The 20,385-nt window shown below is 42.4% G+C and overlaps 1 protein-coding gene across 4 annotated transcripts in view; it reads right to left on the bottom strand.

The window, feature by feature from the left end:
• Window positions 1-20,385, bottom strand: part of HIVEP1 (HIVEP zinc finger 1) — a 110,057-nt gene that overhangs the window by 61,522 nt on the left and 28,150 nt on the right. Inside the window, exon 1 of one of the 4 annotated variants that reach the window (XM_052697742.1) lies at window positions 12,202-12,320. The exons of the other annotated variants lie outside the window; for them this stretch is intronic. Within the exon in view, the coding sequence (XP_052553702.1) occupies window positions 12,202-12,241 (40 nt within the window). The 5' untranslated portion in view covers window positions 12,242-12,320. Of the gene's footprint in view, window positions 1-12,201; window positions 12,321-20,385 lie in introns of those variants that run through there. 4 annotated transcript variants of the gene reach the window in all.

The following is a 20,385-nucleotide window of genomic DNA, read 5'->3' as shown; positions in this document are numbered from 1 at the left end:
AACAGGTGAGGGAAAAGGAGAAAAAACAAAAGCGGGAAAAGAGATAGAAGTTCAAAGCTGGTAAGTGTAATCTACACAGCAGAAATCACAATTTTTGCCTCCTCGTAAGAAGACCATAGATCAGCATACACTTTCAGGTCTCTGCCTAGGAAAAGGTACAGAAAATAACCACATGATTTCCCTTGGAAATAACCATTGGACACTATTTTATACTGGCAAGCAGTAGTTAACCTGAAGATACACTCTCACAATGGATGTCCTGATGATTTCACACCTTTGGCAGTTATTCTGTCCAACTTCTCAATTTCTGTAATTACAATTCATAATCACAAACTTAATCAAACTTAATTGCTTATTACATGACTCAAGACTAAGCAGTTTCATATGTAGACAGGTATTTTGCTTCTGGCCTCACACTGTAGAATGAATTTTAAGCATCTAATACCTTTCCTCCAAAAATAACCAAATCAAACAATTACAGTACCCCCAAATCAGATCAGTTTATGGTTTGTTTAAATATTATTATTGTTAAATAGTTCTCAGCTGGGTTATCCCATTTAGTGGTTGCTTCCAACTAGACTAAACTCTGTTTTCTTCTTAACCTCCAGAATATTCATTATGAACTCAAGTCAGAATTCAGTAACAGAATCTGACCTTAATTGCTAATTACCAGCTGGATAAAATTTACACCTTCACACTCCTAAGCAGATAATTTTGAAGATTTTGGTGACTGCAATTTCATTAGCTCACATGTTATGGTAAACGATTGGATATTGTTACTGCAAACGTAGCACAAAAGCAGAGGCAAACCCAACTGCACTCATTAAAAAGCCTTTAAAAAGCAAGGCTGAAATAAGGAAAAATAGATACAATTTTCAAATTATTAACAAAATATAGTTCTCAGTATGCAAATAATTTAAGTACCTAACTTAATCCACAATTTAAATACAGTCTATTACATGACACCACAGGAGTCACCTCCTTATAAGACAGCATGAGCAATGCAACCCAACCAGTACATCAGAAGCCTAAGTTGTGAATTATAGAAAAATGCTTTTATCGGGAAGGTTGTCTTAAAATTATGCTAAGGGATTAAAAAAAGAAAGAAAGAAAGAAAAAAGATGAAAGCACTGAAATAGAGAAGGAAATGAAGATAACAAATCCCTGATCTGTTTCAGCTACTCACATAATTAATTTATAACCTGTTGGTGTATGGCACTGAAAAACTGACCCACAGTTCTTGCCAACTCTCTGAAAACAGTCATTTAATGCACAAGCTTCGTTGTTGTTTTTACTTGTTCTTATTAATTTTGGGGGTGTATTAGGAAAAAAATGGCAATTTTTTTGGCAATAGTAACAATGATCCAACTACTGCAGTGCTGTGAGCAAGGACCGTGTTCTATGCTGACTGCCTCATCTTGAAAGGGAAGTACCAGCAACAGAAGAAGTTCAAAGGGCAATAAAATTACTTAGGAGATGGCTGAAGAGTCTGTATGAGAAAAGTCCAAAAGAGCACAGCAGTTTAATTTACAGAGAGGTGGAAAATATTTGACTTAATACAAGTATCTAAAATAATAAATGTCTTAGGGAAGGTCAAGCTGAGCACTACTGGAAAAAAAAAAAAGACCAAATTGAAAACTCATAAATCTTATTTGTAATATCAAGATGTAAGCCTTAGCAGCTGAACTTCCCACAGGCTTTGTTTAACCAATTTATCTCAAATCTCATTTTCCTCCCTGCTATCAGGCAAATATTTATAACATATGTGTTTTAGATGTAGCTTTCCTACCACAAATGAATTCATTGATCAATTCTGTCCACTGACATTGAAAAGAAATCCTTTAGAGCACAACAAGGTATAGGCTCTTGGGTATTTGTCACACAATACTGAAGGTACGTACAGGAGAATCTTGATGCTCCTATTAATAAAAACAGACCCTGGGAAAGGCAAACAGTGAGTGTTCTTGACAGAGATCAAACGTGATTTTCAGAACACCAACCAGCTACTAATTGCATGGCGTGGAAAGCTAAAAAACAGCAACAGCAAAACAGAAAACAAAACACTCATGGTCCACAGCTGTTTCTTGCAAAGCTGCCCACTGAAACACTTGGCGTTCTCCCTCAGAAACACTCTGCTTGTCACTGTTACAACAGCGATAAATCAGTCCAGTTTTGCTTTGAAGAAACAAGGATAGAGTTAAAAATTATTCTGGCTGCCTTAGAAACTGAAATCCTTTGTTTTGCTTCAGATGAAATAACATTACATGCGTGCAATACAGTTTAGACTTGCCACTATTCCAACAACAACTAAAGCTATTCTGAGAAGCTACCACCCAAAAAGAGGTCACTGCAGATTTACAGTAAGTTTGCTGTAGCAAAGTTAGGAGTATGCTCTCTCAATATTACCAAAAACGCTCAGCTGCATCTGCTTTGGAGTGGACCTGACTGCAAGCATCAAAATATAACTCATAGCCCACTGAGTCAAACAATAAATCCACCGATCAAAACAGCAATGCAGGCTTTCCTATTTTCAGCAGCAACTTTTCTGTCTCTAGTGGTGGGCTTATCAGAGATGTGCAATATTTTAGTCTGTATAAACCCATTCACAAGACTGTCTGTGCTGAGCCAGCTCCTGCAATCTTCCAGGAGCCCCATGGACAGCAGATGGCTTGGAGGGAAAGAAAACTTACATGCTGCCACTCAGCCCTGCCTGGGTAAGCAGCGCTCAAGGGACCACACCAGGCAAAACAAGAGTAACTGGCAAAGCAATATACTGAGATAATTTGGTACAATGGCGCTTCCTAACACCACTATACAGTAAATGATAACGACCTATGTTAGCTTGTCCCCTGACTTATGAGTTATAGTTATCTGACCATCCTGGAGACTGTCCTGACTCAAACTAAAACTAAAAGCAAAACAAAGCTCAACAGCTTGCAAGCAAAGCTGCCATCTCTCCCTTTGTATACGTGTAGGAATGCACACATTTTGCATGATGTTGAATTAACAGTAAGAAAATAGTTCTCACGGACCAGAAAGCTGCAAGTTTGTTTGTTTTAACCAAAAGCTGAATCTCTCACTGCATTTGCACAAATAAAGACACTGAAGTTGCTGACTTCTTACTGAGCAGACCAGCTACAAAATGTAAATCAATTAAAGCAGTCAGAAACCTAGTTTTTTTAAAATTTCTTACAGATTGCCTTTGTCATTTTGTCATTGCTTTTGTCTGTGGAAACAGGTAATACACATACAGCAGTTTTTATTAAGGCCACTTAAAAGCAGGGAAGAGTGTGCAATGTTCAGATAGCATTGCAATGGTGATTTGGAGGAACTGGAACGGAGGGATGCAAAGGGGAGCTGGTCTCACTGTTTCCCTCCATGCTGATCAGAGGGCTCTAGATGGCCTTTTGCTGGGTTTTCTTTGGCTTTTTTGTTGCATTTTTGTTTGTTTGTTTGTTTGCTTCCAAATCTTGCTATGTGTTTACAGTCCTAAAGTGACTGGATTTGTGAGAGGCACCACAATCAGACAGATCTAAGATAAAAATAAGACTCATTATCTACAAGGTTGTTCTCAAAAGTCAGCTAACACACTGGCATCATAAGAAAATAATTCATCAGTATATGTCTGACAAGCACAGTGCTTTTCTCTGAAAGGTCATTTTTCTAAATTAAGCAAAGTATTAAATATCTTTGCTGTTCTGCTGCACACCCCAAACTTAACTCATGAAGTGTTTTCACAGTCAAAGTAAATTACATTTGAAATAAACATAAGAAACACATGAAACAGTTCCATATTCATTTAAATCTGCCATATGTAGCACAAGCAACATAAGCAAACAGTCAGGCTCTGCTCATATGTTTCACAAACCACGATAACTGAAAATACTCATACCTCTTAATGTAGCATAGCCTGGAAAATACATATACCTTTTTTGCCCCAAACCCTTCCTTCTTTTAAAACTCCTCTAAACCACACTGCTAAGAGTGTAATTTAGAGCTGGGTGTCACTGTCCTCTAATTAGAATTCGTGTGGGCTTTCCTTTCTGCCCTGGGAACTGATGCACGGTGCTGTCCCAAGCACTGCCCCTAAACCCATCCTCGTCCTTCCCCTCTCCTCCTCAGGCAGCACTGGGAAGGCAGCCAGAGCTGCTGCCCAAAATTCCATCTCCAAGTACCACCCTGCATCCGGAAGGACCTTACCTGGGTTCTGGCAGCAGGAGACTGAGCTGAGCTGCAGAAAATGCCCACCTCTCCCCTTCCGCGATGGAGAAGGAGACAGAGACTCACAACTCCAGCAAGAAGGAGCAGCTCCCCAGGCTAAAAACCGGGACTCCTCCAAAACCAAGCAGAGATGCCAAAGACAACAGCTCTCACTGACGAAATGCAACACGAGTGCTGGAACTTCCCCATTTTCCAACCTACCAGAGTTCTTTGGCAATGAGTGAGTTTTCTGCTGTGTCTTCCTGCCAGGCTAGGGTTACAGGAGTGTCTTCACTTATGTAACTTCATTTCTTGTGTACACAATTACCCAACACACCCAAAGCACTCCAAGGCACTTTTTTTTTTTTTATTTTTTAAATTTTTAAAAAATATGGTTTGATTCCAGATGGAACTTCTTTTCAAACCTAGGTCTGAAAGCAACGTTACAGGAGTGCTCTGAACATGGTGTAACCAAAACCCTCAGTACCCCCTCAAATGTGTAAATTAGCTTATTGGCAGTGCCTCGACACTCACAGGAACCTCCTCCATCTTCACCCATGCACCTTCTTCCTCCTACAGCAGGTCATCAAAGTTTCGATGGAACATTCTTCTGGAAGCCATATAAAACAGCAAGCTATGCCAGCAAGCCTCACCATCCCTCACCATCCAAAACAAAGGCCTCGCCTGCCATTTCACAGAGAGGAAAACCGCACCTTTCTGACCTATCCTATCTTAAATGAAAGCCTTTAACTCATTTTACAAGAGAAAGAAAGTGGCAAAGGGCAGGATACTAAAAAACCAATGGGACAGAGAGTTTGGGAGGCAGCAGCAGCCAAGACAATACATAATGTTCAGCTGTAGCAAGACGTAGAAAATTGCCTTACCACAGGGAACTACAGCTCCCCACAGCTTCCCTAAAATAGATTCTCCCTTCTGAACAGCTGAAGGCCATGCAAAAACTATGGATACCCTCAATTTGGGTAGATGTCCAGGAAAAACACAACACACTTACTCTATGAAGATACTTATCACATCCATCATCAACAGATGTATCACAGAATTGTAGGGATTGGAAGGGACCTCTAGAGATCATCGGGACCAACCCCCATCTATGCCACGTAGCATCCAACCGATCTCTGATCACTTTTAAGTAGGAAAGGGAGGTGGTGATCAGAGTATTTAAAAGTATGAAGGAACCCAAATCACCCCAATGCTGATGCACGATTATAACGGAACAGGTCTGGAGACCACAAACGGAAATTACTATTAGTAGCACAACCTGCTAAGCATCAAGACCTTGTTTATCGAGCACGGCACCAGACAGTACAAAAGGGGAAGGGGGAACAAGTTAGCCCTTCTTCTCCCAAGAAGGTTAAATTAAATATACTATCAAAAATAGTTACTATATTTCATAAGCATTCCATAGTCCTGAAATCCATACCTGTGCTTAAGGTCCTACACACCACGACAAAATCATTGTGGCTGAGGTACCACTCATTCTTTCATCCAAAACACCATTTTCAGTCATCTTACCCAAAGGCAAATTTTATAAACATCTTTAAAAGTATTGTAAGGTTTCCTGACTTCATCTCTAAGGTTTCACAGCCAACAGGCCTGGCACAATAGACACAGTACATCACTACATCACAGCCTGCTCCTTGCAGTACTCCTCAGCTATTCCATGTTCTGCAGCAGAAGAACGACTTCATTTCCACAAATACTCAAGAACAGCCATCAGATTGTATGAGAGCTTACAGAGCAGTAGAGGAGAAACTAAGAGGCTTCTACATAGGCTAAACACAAGCATAAGTGACTGTTCAGGGATCAGCAGCAAAGCACATCCTGATATTTTAATTATGTCTACCTCTTTCCTTCTTTCTAGCCCTGTGGCATGTTGTCCATCACCAGCTACAGCCAGGGCTGCTGCAGGGTTCCTCCTGGCCTCTGAGACACCAGTGGGACCAGCAGGTTGAAGAGACACTGACAAATATTTATTTTGTCTTTGGCACTGCTTCAAGTGGGAGAAAAACATTCAGCTGTCTGAGGGAAATCAAACATTTTTATAGGAAGGAGAGTAAACATGAAATTGTCAGGATTTAAAAATGCAAGCTCCAAAAAGCTGTTCATGTTTTGATCTACGTGACCAAGAAATATACAATAAAAATGAATGTGCTGTGTTTCTCTTCAATGCTGAACTTAACATCTACAGAAAAAAAAATAAAAAAATAAAAAAATTAAGTAACTCATTAGATTCTTGCTATATTACTGATGGCTGAAGACACAAAATGTGAAACCGTAACTCTTTATTGCACCATTTAACAAGACTCAGGCAAAGCAAACACAAATTTTATTGGCAATATATTACTTCCTGTTCAGATTTGAGATGGCTGGCCACATTACATTTACAAAATTTTGCTTTATAAATATATCATGTCTGATCTACATTTTAGAAGTAAAACTTGAAACCAAACAGTCTAACAGTAAAGCTTAATGCCAAAAAAACCCAGAAGGCTGCAGTAAAATGCACTAATAAACACATTTTGGGAGTACCCTGTAGATGCCAATAAGAATTTCTGCACAGGAGCTTTAAGTATTGTGCCACAAATCCCGTGTAACAAGAAATAGATGCACATCAAACCATACACTGTCCTTTAAGATTCTTTTATAAGAACTTGTTTTCAAAAAGGTCAGATTGATATCTTAGTATCGCAGAGTAAAATGCATTATATGGCACATTATCCCCAGAATTATCCCCAAATCAAGGAACACATGTCCATAAAATGAATAGCAAAATAAATTGAAACACGTTATGGTACATGCACATCCTGCAACTGAGCATTAAGAACACAAGAGTCAATACTCATTTCAGGATTATGGTGTTTCAAAACCCTAAAATGAATTTAAATTTTACTGAGGGCACTGCTAGCACTGTAGACTTGTAGCAGCTGGCCAATTTGCTATAGCTTAGGGAATGGCATAGGCTAGACTGAAGCCCTGCTTCCCCAGGAACACTGTAGGCTGTTATGCTGATAGGAAGATGCTGTTTTGAGGAAATCTATAAAGAAACACTTTCTATCAGAAAATACGTTACCAAATCTAAGCTGCTTGTGGGCTTCTGCAAGTCCTGCATTATGAAGCATTTTTCCAGAAAAGTTTTGTTGTTTCCCAACTGAAGAAGAAGAAAAATGTGTCATCCAAAGCTTGCTTTCATTTGTTTGATTAACTTATGTGAAGAACAGCCAAGTGGAGTTCAAGAAGTGAGATTCAAGTCCAAGTGTTTAAAGTTTCTAACAGTTAAATACTCTGCATTGATACTTATTTCCATCACAAATTGCAGAAGCATGGAATGTTGTTTTCTTTCAAACGTGAAAAGCAAAACCACAGAAGTTGTAAAGAATAACAAAAGCACATTTCTAAAAGAAATGTCACCAGTGGACTGTGAACTTAATTCCAATGTATTTTAAGTGCAGATACATAAGTAGACTCCAAGCCTACTACTCCAATCATCTGATACTCATAAGGAACAGTTTGGCACATACTTTGCAACTGTGGATTTAATACCTATTGTTCATTCAATTCGATTAACAGATACACTGATGTTCAGAGGATTCATTCTGAAAATACTTGGGTTTTAAGTGGTTTAATAGGGCTGTGTTTTGCTTTTTGCACAAAAAGCACCGTACGCTCTACGTACCTACAACCTTGATGAAAGATGCTGAAATTCTGAGCTTTTTCTTTGCTGTATATACACGTTCCATACACTTGTATGGAGGTAACTATGCTGCATGGAGTAAATGAGGTGAAGCTGACGTCCCACCCCTAACTCACTTCTACACACTGCTCCTCCGCCAAGATGTTACGGAGGACCGAGAACAGCAATCCCACGCTTGGAACTGGGGCATCCACAAAGCAGAGGGAATCCTGAGTATCAGAAAATTGTTAACTGTGCTCCTCCACCGAAATTCAGGCCGTGCTCAGGCCAGCTGCAACCCTCTGAACAATTTTAGCAGAATGAAGACTTCATCTCACAGTTTTATTAGGAAACCAAACTTCCTGGCACAACTCCACAATATCCATCCATCTGTGGGAACTCCCTTGTTATTACTTCCATTCCCCTGTGGCAAGCGACTCTGTAAAGCAGCCAAATCTCACACAAAGGTTTGCTTCTTCACAGCTCCTCTGGAATCCCAAGGCATAGATGAAAGCAAGGACTTGGCTGCATTGGAAAGCATCCAGGAATGGAGCAATGAAAACAGGTAGCAATATGCCTACCAGCAGCACAGTGTTCCTTGTTAGATGAAGAACAGGGAAGAGGACGCTTGCTTTTGTGCAGTTCAGTGAGAGAAATGAAGAGAACATGCAGGATGAGGCTGGGGAGGTGCACAAGGGAATATTTATGGAGGGAAAATCCTAGTCTCAGAGTTAAGGAACTTGCCTTGGATCAGGCGGGTTCAGTGCTGGCGCCAACCCCAGCCTTCCCGTGCGTCTCGGCTCACAACAGCATTTCCATGCTGCCGTGATTTATTGTAATGATGAGTTATTGGATGTTTCTAAGGAACACATTTGCTGCAGAGATGAAGTCTCATAGAGATATTTAGACAGCTTATTGCCAAGAGCTCACATAAAACATTCTCTCAAGTTAACCCATTATACGCCCTCCTTAGCATCTTCTCATTTAGAGCATTTTAAAGGAAGCCTGAGTAGTTACTATTTCATCACATATGGCTGTTGTATCTAAAGCGGAGGCATGAACTCCTCCTGCCCTTAAAAACTCTGGCAGGGCTTGCTAAATAGTTGGGCCAAGGGCTTCCAAAGCAGCTGGTGACTGAAGGTAAGCAACCACATTTCTCCTAAAACAGCTTGATTTTCAGCAAGGCGAGTTCTAAAAATCAGGCCTTACTAAATTGTTTTCAGTTGGACCCATGCAAAGTAAACTGTCAAAACCTCTTTTGCAAAAACACTTGGCTTCTGTGTGGGCCTCCTAAATACAGTGTAAGCTAATTATTGCATGCACAGCACAAAATTAGCATAGTTAGAAAACATTCTCTTCTTCTGACCTGCAGCAATTACTTCTACAGTCAAAACTCTTGAGTATCTTCAGAATCCTAATGATGGGCTTTAACTAATTTTTCCAAGTTTTTACAATAGTAAAACACCAATTACAACAGCAATCATCCATCTCAACTTCAAGGAGCTCCTGATGGCTACACTCGTAACTTCCAGGCGTGGTTATAGTCTATTTCAATCTCTTTGAGAGTGATCTTTAAAGATAAAAGTTAATTATGAAGTAATAAAAAAGTGCCATTTTAACTCACAGTAGCAATAAAGACTTCATACATAAAGGCATGTTCAACCAGAATCAAATCTTACTGTGCTCAACGTGAGCTAGTTTGTGATCCAGAGAGTCAAGATCTAAACAGCATGGTATGCCCGTAAGGAGTCTCAACTAGACAGCTGGACCACACCAAAAGAAGTGGGTGCACTGCTTTAAAGCCCAACCTCCACCAGCCCTGTTAGCAGAATGATTCTGGCAGAGAGAAAGTCCAAAAGACTTCTTTCTGCTTCGCAGTCTCCCTGGAGTAACCCACTTCCTAGATGAAAGCAAGCTTGTCGTTCATATTTGGTAAAACATGTCTCATGAACTTACCCATCAAACCTGATATTACAAAAAGATCTCCAAATATATTAATGGAAGATTTGAGCTTGGGTTTTCTTGTGGTTTCTCCCTTAAAATAAATCCCACTGTTGTACTGTAGGCGCCTTCTCAATGTCTTTTCACAATCTGAGCCAGGAACGGATGAGCTGATATTAATAGCTGACTCTCTACATCATACTGTGTCCTGTCATCTGTCATCTCCAGCACCATCAGCACGGCTGGGATTAATAATCAAATCATAATACATAACAGGCAAAGGAAAAAGAACTCTTCCTAATTTAAAACGTCATGAACTCCTGTATAATTATATCGACTGTACTAAACATCTGCTCTTTGTAAGTAATGCACAGACACTCGATTTGCTATGATAAGCACACCTACACCAAGACTAAGACCCTGACATTAGCTATGTGCCATGGTCAGGCTGTTCAGACATTTGCACATCTATACGACTGTGCTGAAGGCTCTTTGTCAATCCTGGGAGCTTCAGAGAGGCTCCAGGAGGAAAGCAGATGACAGGGCAGGTGTCACCTCCTCCACGGAGGAAGTACATGGTGAAACACTATACTGTCAAAAGTAGCTGCCAAAACAGCAGCGACTCATTCCTTCAGCTGTGCGTGCCCAGCCTATCCAAAATAATATCAAAGCTTCATCCATCTTCATTTGTTTTTAGTTTTTGCCAAGGTAACTGCGATTAACTTACTGAGTTTCAGCCTGAACTGCTCTGGGGTCAGGGGAGTTGAGGGAAAGAAAGGTTAATGCAAAAGCATATGTTTGCCTTACAAGCCTAAATAAATAGCTGCTGTGATGTGCACTAATGCTGTCTTTTAAAATGATGTGTTAAATCCCTAGAGCTGAAACAACTGAAACGTGACTTACTTCTCCTGAAAAGTAGTTGCCAATACTAATGAGCATCAGATAAATGAAAAAGTTAATGAGTTAAATGCAAAGCTGCTTTCTCATAGAGAAGCATCCTAAGGAGTATCTTCAGTATCCCAAAAGAACAGCTGTATGCTATTCTACAGTCAGCCAAAAGCATGTAAATGCCAGCCAGCATTGGTTCTGCAGGCTTCTTCAACAGGTAGCGGGCCTGTTTCACACACCAGACCACATCAGCTAGCTGCTTCCTGCTTTGAAACTTCAGACAGCTCTGATGGGGAGCAATGCTCACTTCCCAGCACACCCCTGGGGCTGAAGCACCCACCTTACTTGTCACAGCACTTCAGCTTCCAGCGCAGTTCTCTCCTTGCACGGCCCAGAGCCTGCTGAACTCTTGCATCATACCGCAGCAATAAATGCAAGGCTGGGCTTCACCCTGCTGCTCGTGTGCTTATACCTTGGAGTGATGTTACTCGGCTGGATGCACTGGCAAGCTCTGACATCACTGTCAGATGCCCATGCACACACCTGTAACACACAGGCAGCGCTTTGAAACAATAACACTGTTTCAAAATGTCTTTGTGCAACGCTCAAGCTTCCTGAAAATTGGTTTGCGGGGACTTTGCTTCACCCTCCCGCTTCAACCAGGGAAATAGAAACCATCCCAGCTGTAAAATCAAGTGCTAAAGCTGTGTTACAGCCCGAGGTCAGGCTTTCCCTATTTATACAGCTGCATTTTTGCTTTAATTCTTGAAAATTCTTCTAATCCATTTTTGTCTTTTTTCCTACAAATAACGTTTGCGACAAAGTACTTTTGCTCATGCACACCAACGGAGCCTTTTCCCCCAGTAATAGCCTAGGAGCTAATAACTATTTTTGAGCTGCTCCAGCGTAGCCAGATGCTGTTATTGGCTGTTTATGTAACAGGGAATTAACCCCCACCGACACCTTTCAGGAATCCATCCCCAGAGCACTGCACAAGAGCTCATTAATGCCATAAGCCCAAGGCCGCCCGCTCCGGAGGGCTGTCTCAGAGCAAACACGCTCAACCCGCAGTTTCAGTCACGGAAGAAATTACTCCATTAATTGCAGACAACAAAAACAACAGGGTTATAACTAACGTACAGTAAATGCTCCGTGGGTGTAATGCAAGCTTATTTCCCAGTAGCATGCTCTCACATCCTAACGCCTTTCTCACCCCTCTGCTGGAAAACAGCTTCAGCAAGTTAAATCCACTTCGGTTTTCCCCCCTACACGCGTTTGTTTTCTGGCAACGCGGCTCGACGCAACGGCGCTATTAAGCAGGGGAGGTTCGCTCTCCCGACACGCTTTTACAGCAGATCGCTCCACTTCTAGACGACGCATCGCCTTTTCCCAACTTACAGCCCGGCCGGGAGCGCGCCGAGCCGCCGCCCGTCCCCAGCTGCTGGAGGAAACGAGCCGGCGGCGGCACCGAGCGGACTCACCGGAGCAGGCGCCGCCGTCCCCCTCCGCGACGGCCGCCATGCACGGTGCAGCCGTCCCACGCGGGACCTCGGCACGCGATGCCGTCGTGCGGCTCGCGGCGCGGCACCTACGCACGCAGCGCGCGGCTCCCAGAACCGGGCGCGCTCCTCAACGCGCCCGCCCGGCACGGCGCGTCCTTTCCCCGAAGGCGGCCCCCACGCCGCCGAAGCCGCGGGGCCGCCGCCCGCTCCGGGCTCGGCGGCCACGGAGGCGGAGGTGAGGCCGCGGGCCGGCCGCGATCCCCGGGCCCTCCCCCGCCACTGCGCCATGGCAACCGCGGTGCGGCGCGGCCGGGCCCGCCTCTTACGCAAGAGGAGGGCGCAGGAACGCCGCCGCCGAGAGGCCGCGGGCCGGTGCCGGGCCGCTCAGGTTGCAGCCGGAGCCCTCGGGAGCCGGCCGAGGAGTGCAAAAATCGATATGCCCAGCTGTAGCTCGGGAGACTTAGGTCTTCCTGCAGGAAAACACGTCGGCGTGTTCTTAAACCCACTGCTACTCAGGGCAGCCCGTAAGCGTGTGCTGAAGGTTACGCGCAGCGTTCTCAAACGGCAGTCCTTAAGCACCGTGTTGACGAAGGACGGACGGTTTTTTCCCTAACTCTATCCAAGCCCCTGAACCAACCGAATGAACTGCCCTCGTGTAATTTTAACACCCTCTCTGCCTTCTTTCAAATTAAACCAGAGAATGAAAACAGAAAAAAAGTTTCACTTTCCATTAAGAGGACAAACCCAACTTCATATTTTGTCCTTTTTTTTTTTTTAATCTGTGGGACCAACAGGCTGCACGCTGCCCCACGTCGCTACCAATGAGTACCTTTCAAAAGGAAGAAGCCTGAAGCCAGCAGAACCACCAGTGCCCATGACAAGCCCACACGGTTCCCTCAATGCGTAGCTGCAAGCCAGGAGGAATCACACAGAGCAATGCATGCATCTTCTTTATCCACTGATGATCCCTTCCAAAACCAACTTTAAAATGCTGCAGCCGGAACGTATTTTTGCCATTAACAGCCACAGATAAGACCGCTGCTTCTCAGTTCAAACGAGGTCACAGGCAAAGGCTGAGGTCTTTGCCGGTTGCACAAGTGACACCCAACCTGCTCTTGATGGCCCCAAAACTTCTGACAAATAGCACAGGGAATAGGTTCCGTGCCTTACAAACATCACAGCTCATTAACGTTCACCAGTGAGGTAAAACGGCTGCAACTGTGTCAGTTTCTCTTTCACAATACACCAGCAGCGCTGTCAGCTGCTGATTTCCTACAAAGAAATTGTATCCTGTTAGAGGAAGAGATCTTTACTAAATAGTGAATCCATGCCTGTGGCTCTCCTTGCTGTCATTTATTAATGTTGTGCCCCACGTACTAAGTTATTGCTTTATTTATGTTCTTCATACACACAGAAAAAGGGACTTTGGGAAACAGTTTGCACCAGTTTTGGACTCAGCTCGTCGTAGTTTTGGAAGAGTTTTATAATAGAGAGTTTTGAAGACAAACATTTCTATGCAGCTCTTCTGTTCCTTTTTGCCTCTGGGGGAAACAGCCTTGGGAGGAGAGCTTGTGGGAGGCAGAATGATCTACTGCAGGCCTTGAGACAGATGGCGAAGCACCCTGCCAGAAGATTACGTTAGGATCAAGGTATCTCCCATTCTTGCTAGCTATATCCAAGTGCTATGGCACGCAGGAGCATCTTTATTACCCTCTTTACCCCTTCTCACCTGCAGTAATTAGCACTGTTCAATCCCAAGCTAAAGGCTACATTACCTTCTGGCAAACCCCACTGTCATAAATGGGTAGGGACAAATAAATGAGGAAGAATCTCAGGCATTTGTCCCTATTTGAGTCACCATCCCTGAATATGTTTAAAAAAACATTTGAATGTGGTGCTCAGGGACATGATTTAGCAGGGGATTGGTTTTAGGGTAGTATAGTTAGGTTGCAGTTGGACTTGATAATCTTTCAGGTCTTTTCCAACCTGAGCAATTGTATGATTCTATGATTTACCTTTCAGGAAATAATGGTTTCACCATGCTCTTGCAGTTACGCACATGAACTGGACAAAAGAAATTAATCTGAAACCCTCATGGTGCAGCTGCCCCACCACACTTCTTTAGGCTCTTTAAAAAAGGGACTAAAGCCCAAAGAAGAAAGTTAACGATCTTGCACAAATAATTTTCTTTCATAAAACATTTCACAATGTTTCACAAAAGCATTTAAGAGAAGGCCACCATCACCCTGGAAAAAAAAAAAAAAAAAAGAGAGCTTGTTCAGCAGCTTGTGGGTAGTAAAACTACCCCAAGAACTTCAAAAAGAACCTCCTTGGCCAAATGTGGCAATGCTGCTGCTAAATCAGAATACTAATGCAAAAAGGGACAAAAAGGGACAGAAGTTTAAATGTTCAAGGTTTTCCCCACTGTTCTCACAGTTTAAATACATACAGGCACTAAATCAACACAAGTAGCATGAAGAAATAAATGAGTAAATAGCTACAGCCATTGCTCTGAGACAAAAACTAGAACACAGAAAGTTCCATACAATCACGAGGAAGAAGTTCTTCCCTTTGAGGGTGACAGAGCAATGGAACAGGCTGCCCAGAGAGGTTGTGAAGTCCGCTTCTCTTGAGATATCCAAAACTCATCTGGACACTTTCCTGTGTGACCTGCTGTGGGGAACCTACTTTAGCAGGGGAGTTGGACTTGATGGTCTCCAGAGGTCCTTTCCGAACCCTACAATTCTGTGATCACTGCTGTGCAAAAACCCCTCAAAATTAACAAAAAAGAGATCATTCATACTGATCTAAGGTTGTAAAACAAGCCAAGGGGGGAAAAAAAAACAAAAAACAAAGTCACATGAGATGACAGTGGGGACCCAAATGGCTACTCTCTCCTGCGAAGGCAGAAAATTGCTTAATTAAGCGAGTTTTCACTCAGAAGCAGAACCTTCAAGACACTGCTTCTAGTGCCACCAGATTCACAAAATGGGGATTGCTGTGCAAGCTTCTCTCCCCTCCTCCAAGAACACCAAGGATGTCAGCTGTTTGCAGTCATTAGGCTCTAGGGACCACAGCACTGCTGTTTCTCTACCTCCTTCTTGGAGTAATGTTATGGCGTATTACAAAATGAACCAGTAATGAGACAGATTGCAAAGTGACAGTCTCCATTTTCTAAAGTTGAAAACCCAACCTATTCCACCAGAGTGAAAGTCCAGGTGATGAAATAAACCTTGAACTGTGTCCCACTGCTGATCTACTCATTGCTTTTCGAAACAAATGAATGCCTCATCCCAGACAGTGCAATTTAAGCAATTTGATCTGTACACGTGTCCTGATGACAGATGTCATGAAGAGAGAGCTGAAAGCCTGCAGAGAGCCAGCAGCCAAACAAGAGCATCCCTGATCGATGTCACTGACTAGAACTGCAGTTGAAATCACAGGGGAAGCCGGAGCTTACTGGAAGAGCCCTGTAATGCAATTCCAGGCATAGCCAGCAGCAGCAGCTACAGGGAGGTGCTAGTCTCCCAGAGTGGGTCTCATGAATATCAAGCAGTCATCCAGATAGCAAGTGAGCAGAGTAATAAAGAGGAGGAGCTGTTTAGCATCTACTTGTCCAGCGTAATTCTGCCTGACCATCTTCTTGGCTGTCCCAGTGGTTTCCAGTGGTATATGAGCAGAGGAGATGACAGAGAGGAGTTCTGAACTGCAACTCACTGACAGGGAGAACAGGGGTGGGGAGGACCACAGTCCTTTTACCTTCTGAGTTTCCCCATACTTAACATAGCTACCTTTCATATACATTTCGGTTATTAGTCTCAGCTCAGTTACTTCATCTATTGCCAAATTCTGAATTCTATTTTCATTACAAACCTGAAACAAAATGTGTGCATTTCTGATGCATAACATACAGCTGTCACAAGTGACAACACTGCAGATACAGGGAGAGAGAGCTAGTTAACTCTTTTTTTCCATTTCTAAATCACAAATTCTGGAAATAAAAACTCAGTACGATACATAGCCTTCATCCTAACTCAGATAGCAAGACATGGTAGAAAAACATGGCACTTTGTTGGAACTGCTGTAAAAATGATTGAATAAAAAGTTTTACCTGGCTTTGAAAAAAAATCTTGCATAGTCTATCCAGTGGTTTTGTCCCATTACGCTGTGATTTAAACCGGGTATAATGCAATTTTGAACCATGCTCAAAGTACCTCAACAAGTTTAAACTATATTTAAACTGCAGTATTTTTACTACTAGAGAAACCTAACAGAGGAACAACATGCTTGGAACATCTGTCGCAGTGATTGAAAGAAGTCTATGACAGGAATAGCAAACACTTATTTTCTTTTCTGAGATGCTGTCAATCTGTTGAAGCTAAGTATCAGTAAAGTAGACTGTCTAAGAGCTAACTCACATTGGCCTGTCTCCTCCCAGACAAAGATGATTAAAATATTCCCCTGTTTTATAACCCTGTCTGGTTGCTTATTATTATCTGCCATCTCTGTCAGGGTGGTGGGGGGGAAATCTTTGTCAAAACCAGTATGCATGTTACAGTGTGCTGTGTAAAAAAGAATTCATGTGTCTACGTCTAATACCCTCACCTAATGAAATTCAGATTTTCAAGTGTGTCAATTATTATTTACATTTAAATAATCATCAGCATGACTCAACAGAATCCCGAAGATACAGCCCCCTAAGCAAGGCTGTCTGTCAGAAGGCATTCTGCAGAGCTGATCAAAGTCGCATGTATTTATTACACATCTTTTCAGCAGCTTCATGGGAGATGACAACAGAATGGCTGCTCACCCCATGCTGATGCTGGTTCTCCAAGAAGGACTTCTGTGGTGCTCATCCCTGAGGTGGCCAAAAATCTTTCAGGGTCTTGTATGAAGGTGTATAAAAGGTTCTTTTATATCACAACAGTGTCCTGCTGCACAAACTAATGACCGTGAGGTGCCTTGAGGAAGGGAAGAGCTGTGTTTGAGCTTTCCCTGAGCACAAAGGTAAAGGAAACAGATTCACCAAGCACGCAGCTAAGGTGAACACATATCTCTTGAGCTCTGGAAGAATAAGCCTTGAAGCTCAGGTGGAAGATGGGCCACTAGGCTGCTAGTAGGAAAAAAATGCTTGAAGTGACCAATAACAGTATTCACTGAAATGGGACAACACAGCCTTCAAAGGGCGAGACACAGATGCATGACCTGGACAGTTTCACTGAGCTTTGCGATCAGCAAGGTTCAGGAGAGCTGACTGTTAACACTCTTGATGTTCTCAGACCAGCTCCTCACCAGGTCCCAGCACCACCACAGTGCTGCAGGTTACAGCACTGGGACGTTCAGCCACAGATGGCGTCACCAATTTTCTAGCTGAAACCGTGAGATATGAAGTGATTTAGGAAATGCTGTGATGAATGCTAAGAATGAGGTTTAAAAAACAAATGAACAGCAAAAAAGAAGGAAATGAGCTGAGCAGTTTCTGACAGTGAATATGGGTATAAAAGCTTTCTGAGAAACTTCAGTACCTGACAGCTAAGATAGAACAAAAAGTATCAGCACTCAAGAGCTGAAATTACTGTGAGAAGGGCATGAAATACCAAAGCCTTAAAGTTGTCTGCTGACTACTTAGAAAACAAAACAGGGCAGAATACTTGCATATTCAAATAAATAGTTCAAAATTCTATTTTTGTATGTAAAAATATGTAAATATTCATGTTAACATATTGTGCTATAAAAATTCAGACAACATCTATATACAAAATACAGACTTAAAAGCAGAACGCTTTCTTCTGTTTAATGTTTTCTTCTAGATACAGGGCTCTTTACTTCCAAAAGGATCACCATGCAAAGTAATCATTGCTAACTTTCAAGATCTGTACTGAAAGTACTTAGTACACAAATCCAAAAAAGTTCACAATGAAGGTACAGTCTGCAGTTCGTATTAGGTTCTTTTGCAAACAACATGGAAAACAGAACTGTGCAACTTACCAAGTTGACACCCAATGCCCACCTTAATTTTTTGCATCCCACCTCCTACTTACAAATGTGGTCCCCTTATTGAAACTGATGGATGCAGATCTCATCTTACTTTGATCAAAGCCTTGATCTCACCTCACATCCACTGGTCCTTTCCAAGTGGCCTCTGAACTCTCTGTGAGAATGCTATCTTTGCTCCTATTCTTTCTACCCCCTCTTAAACACCAACACAAGGACTTCAGCCATGCTATCTGAACTGCTCCTATAGAGACCTACAGATACATATCCAGTACGTTAAAAAGGTAGGGCAGTTTTCTCTGTAGGTAGCAGGCAGGCAGAGCTCCTCTTCAGCTAATTTATTTTAACGCTGCTGTGGTTTTGTTGTAGCATTAATTATGCAGTAGGGCACCCACAGCTTTGTATAAGCATCTTTTTGAATTATTTACAACTAAATAAAAGAGAATCAGTAGTTACTCAGCATCTCTGAGAAATGTGTAACTCTTGAAGTTCAGCACTGATCACAAAACATGCTAAAGAACAAATAATGTACTTAACAATATGCAGGCATTGCAAGGCATAGTAACAGGTCAGCGCTGCAACCAACACCCCTGGGCTACGTGGCCAATGGCACCATGTGCAAGCATTCAGAGCAGCACACTTATTCAAAAATAAAAGCAGAAGTTTTGGCTCAAAACGGCCCAAAGTGAAGTATCAATAGAGAAATTAAAGCTCTCAGATTCTTGCATTACCAGTTGGGTTTTCTCCCATCTGAAAGGCGGGAGTCAATGAGGCAGCAAGTCTCAACCCACACCTTCCTCCATGGAGGTGGGTGTGTTGGGGAGCCTTCCCTTGTGCTCTTCCTAGGTCCCTGACCTAGGACCAGCACCAGTCCCTACCCAGCATTACTCAGTTACTTTCACTGTGATGGAAGACGACGACTGGGCAGCAGGTTTCGGGAGAGCTCCTTCAAGGCTAATGAGGAAACATCAAAACAAACTACAGTGTGCTCATGGTTGCGTGCATCTCCAAAAGAAAGCATGTAGAGGCCGATTCATAAACAATGGGAGTGTGCCTGTCAGTATGAGCTTAAGGCCCATAATCAGAATCAGACACTATGTGAACCGCAGTGCTCACCACAGCAGTTGCTACACTTCTGTCCATTTTCCAACAACTTCTGCTGATTCAGTTGCAAAAATTGCTGACATCCCTCCCCACAGTGCTTATGCACCAAACAAACTCCCCACACACACATGCACACACAAAATAAATAACATAACCATGGAAGGAGGTTTGAAACAAGCAGTATATGTCAACTTCAAAATATATATCTATTCCTTGCTTTAGCCACCTCTCTTTTTTGAAGTACTCATATTAAGTGCTACGCTGAATGGAAGCAGCTGAGCAAACAATCTTCGGATTAGTGGAAAAAATACAGTGGTGAGATTTTGCAGGCTTTTAGCCCACTACAAAGACCCACAGTTTTTTGCCTAATCTGAAAGACAAATTGTTTCAATGAGTGAGGACTTCCCTCTTTTCAGAATGCAGAAACTCACTATGCATGTGTAACATAGCCTAGACAGCCAAGAACATCCTGTTCTGCACAGGTACCCCCATGTACCCACCCCAGACCATAACGCAGCAGCGACACATTGGCAAGCCAAATGTGAGACAAAAAAAAATCAGAAAAATTGTAATGTACCATTTCTTGAAACGTACCAAATTACTATTACTTTTCCAAAGAAGATACGCACAAATCAAACAAAGCGAGTTTCTCTAGCACTTCATATTAAAATTACTTCAGCGGAAATGTTTTTTGAACAAAGGGTATGGAAAGGTCAAGCTACTTGGGCTATGAAGTGACAGCATTCAGGCACACAACCAAGGAAATGTTAACATTCATACTTTTAACACTAATACCAATAATAGTACCGTCTTATACATACAACAAAAACAGATTCTGTTGGCTATCTCCTAGTCTAAGTCAGATCATATCATTTACACCCAAGCTAGACTGCAGCACATTTACTGCTGAAATCCTTTTGGCATCAAATTTAGTGACCATGGAAAACATATGCATGAAGTCTTCTAAGCTTTATCCATTGCAATATTTTTGCACTCTTTACTCCAATAGTTTTCCTCCAACTAATGGAATAATTGTTGTCCTTCCTCCCATTCCACGATCCCATT

This window comes from Tympanuchus pallidicinctus, unplaced genomic scaffold (genome assembly GCF_026119805.1).
Source record: "Tympanuchus pallidicinctus isolate F22 unplaced genomic scaffold, pur_lepc_1.0 scaffold31, whole genome shotgun sequence".
Lineage (NCBI taxonomy): Eukaryota > Metazoa > Chordata > Aves > Galliformes > Phasianidae > Tympanuchus > Tympanuchus pallidicinctus.
Note: the sequence above shows the minus strand (reverse complement) of the source record. Positions and strands in the feature narration are given on the sequence as shown.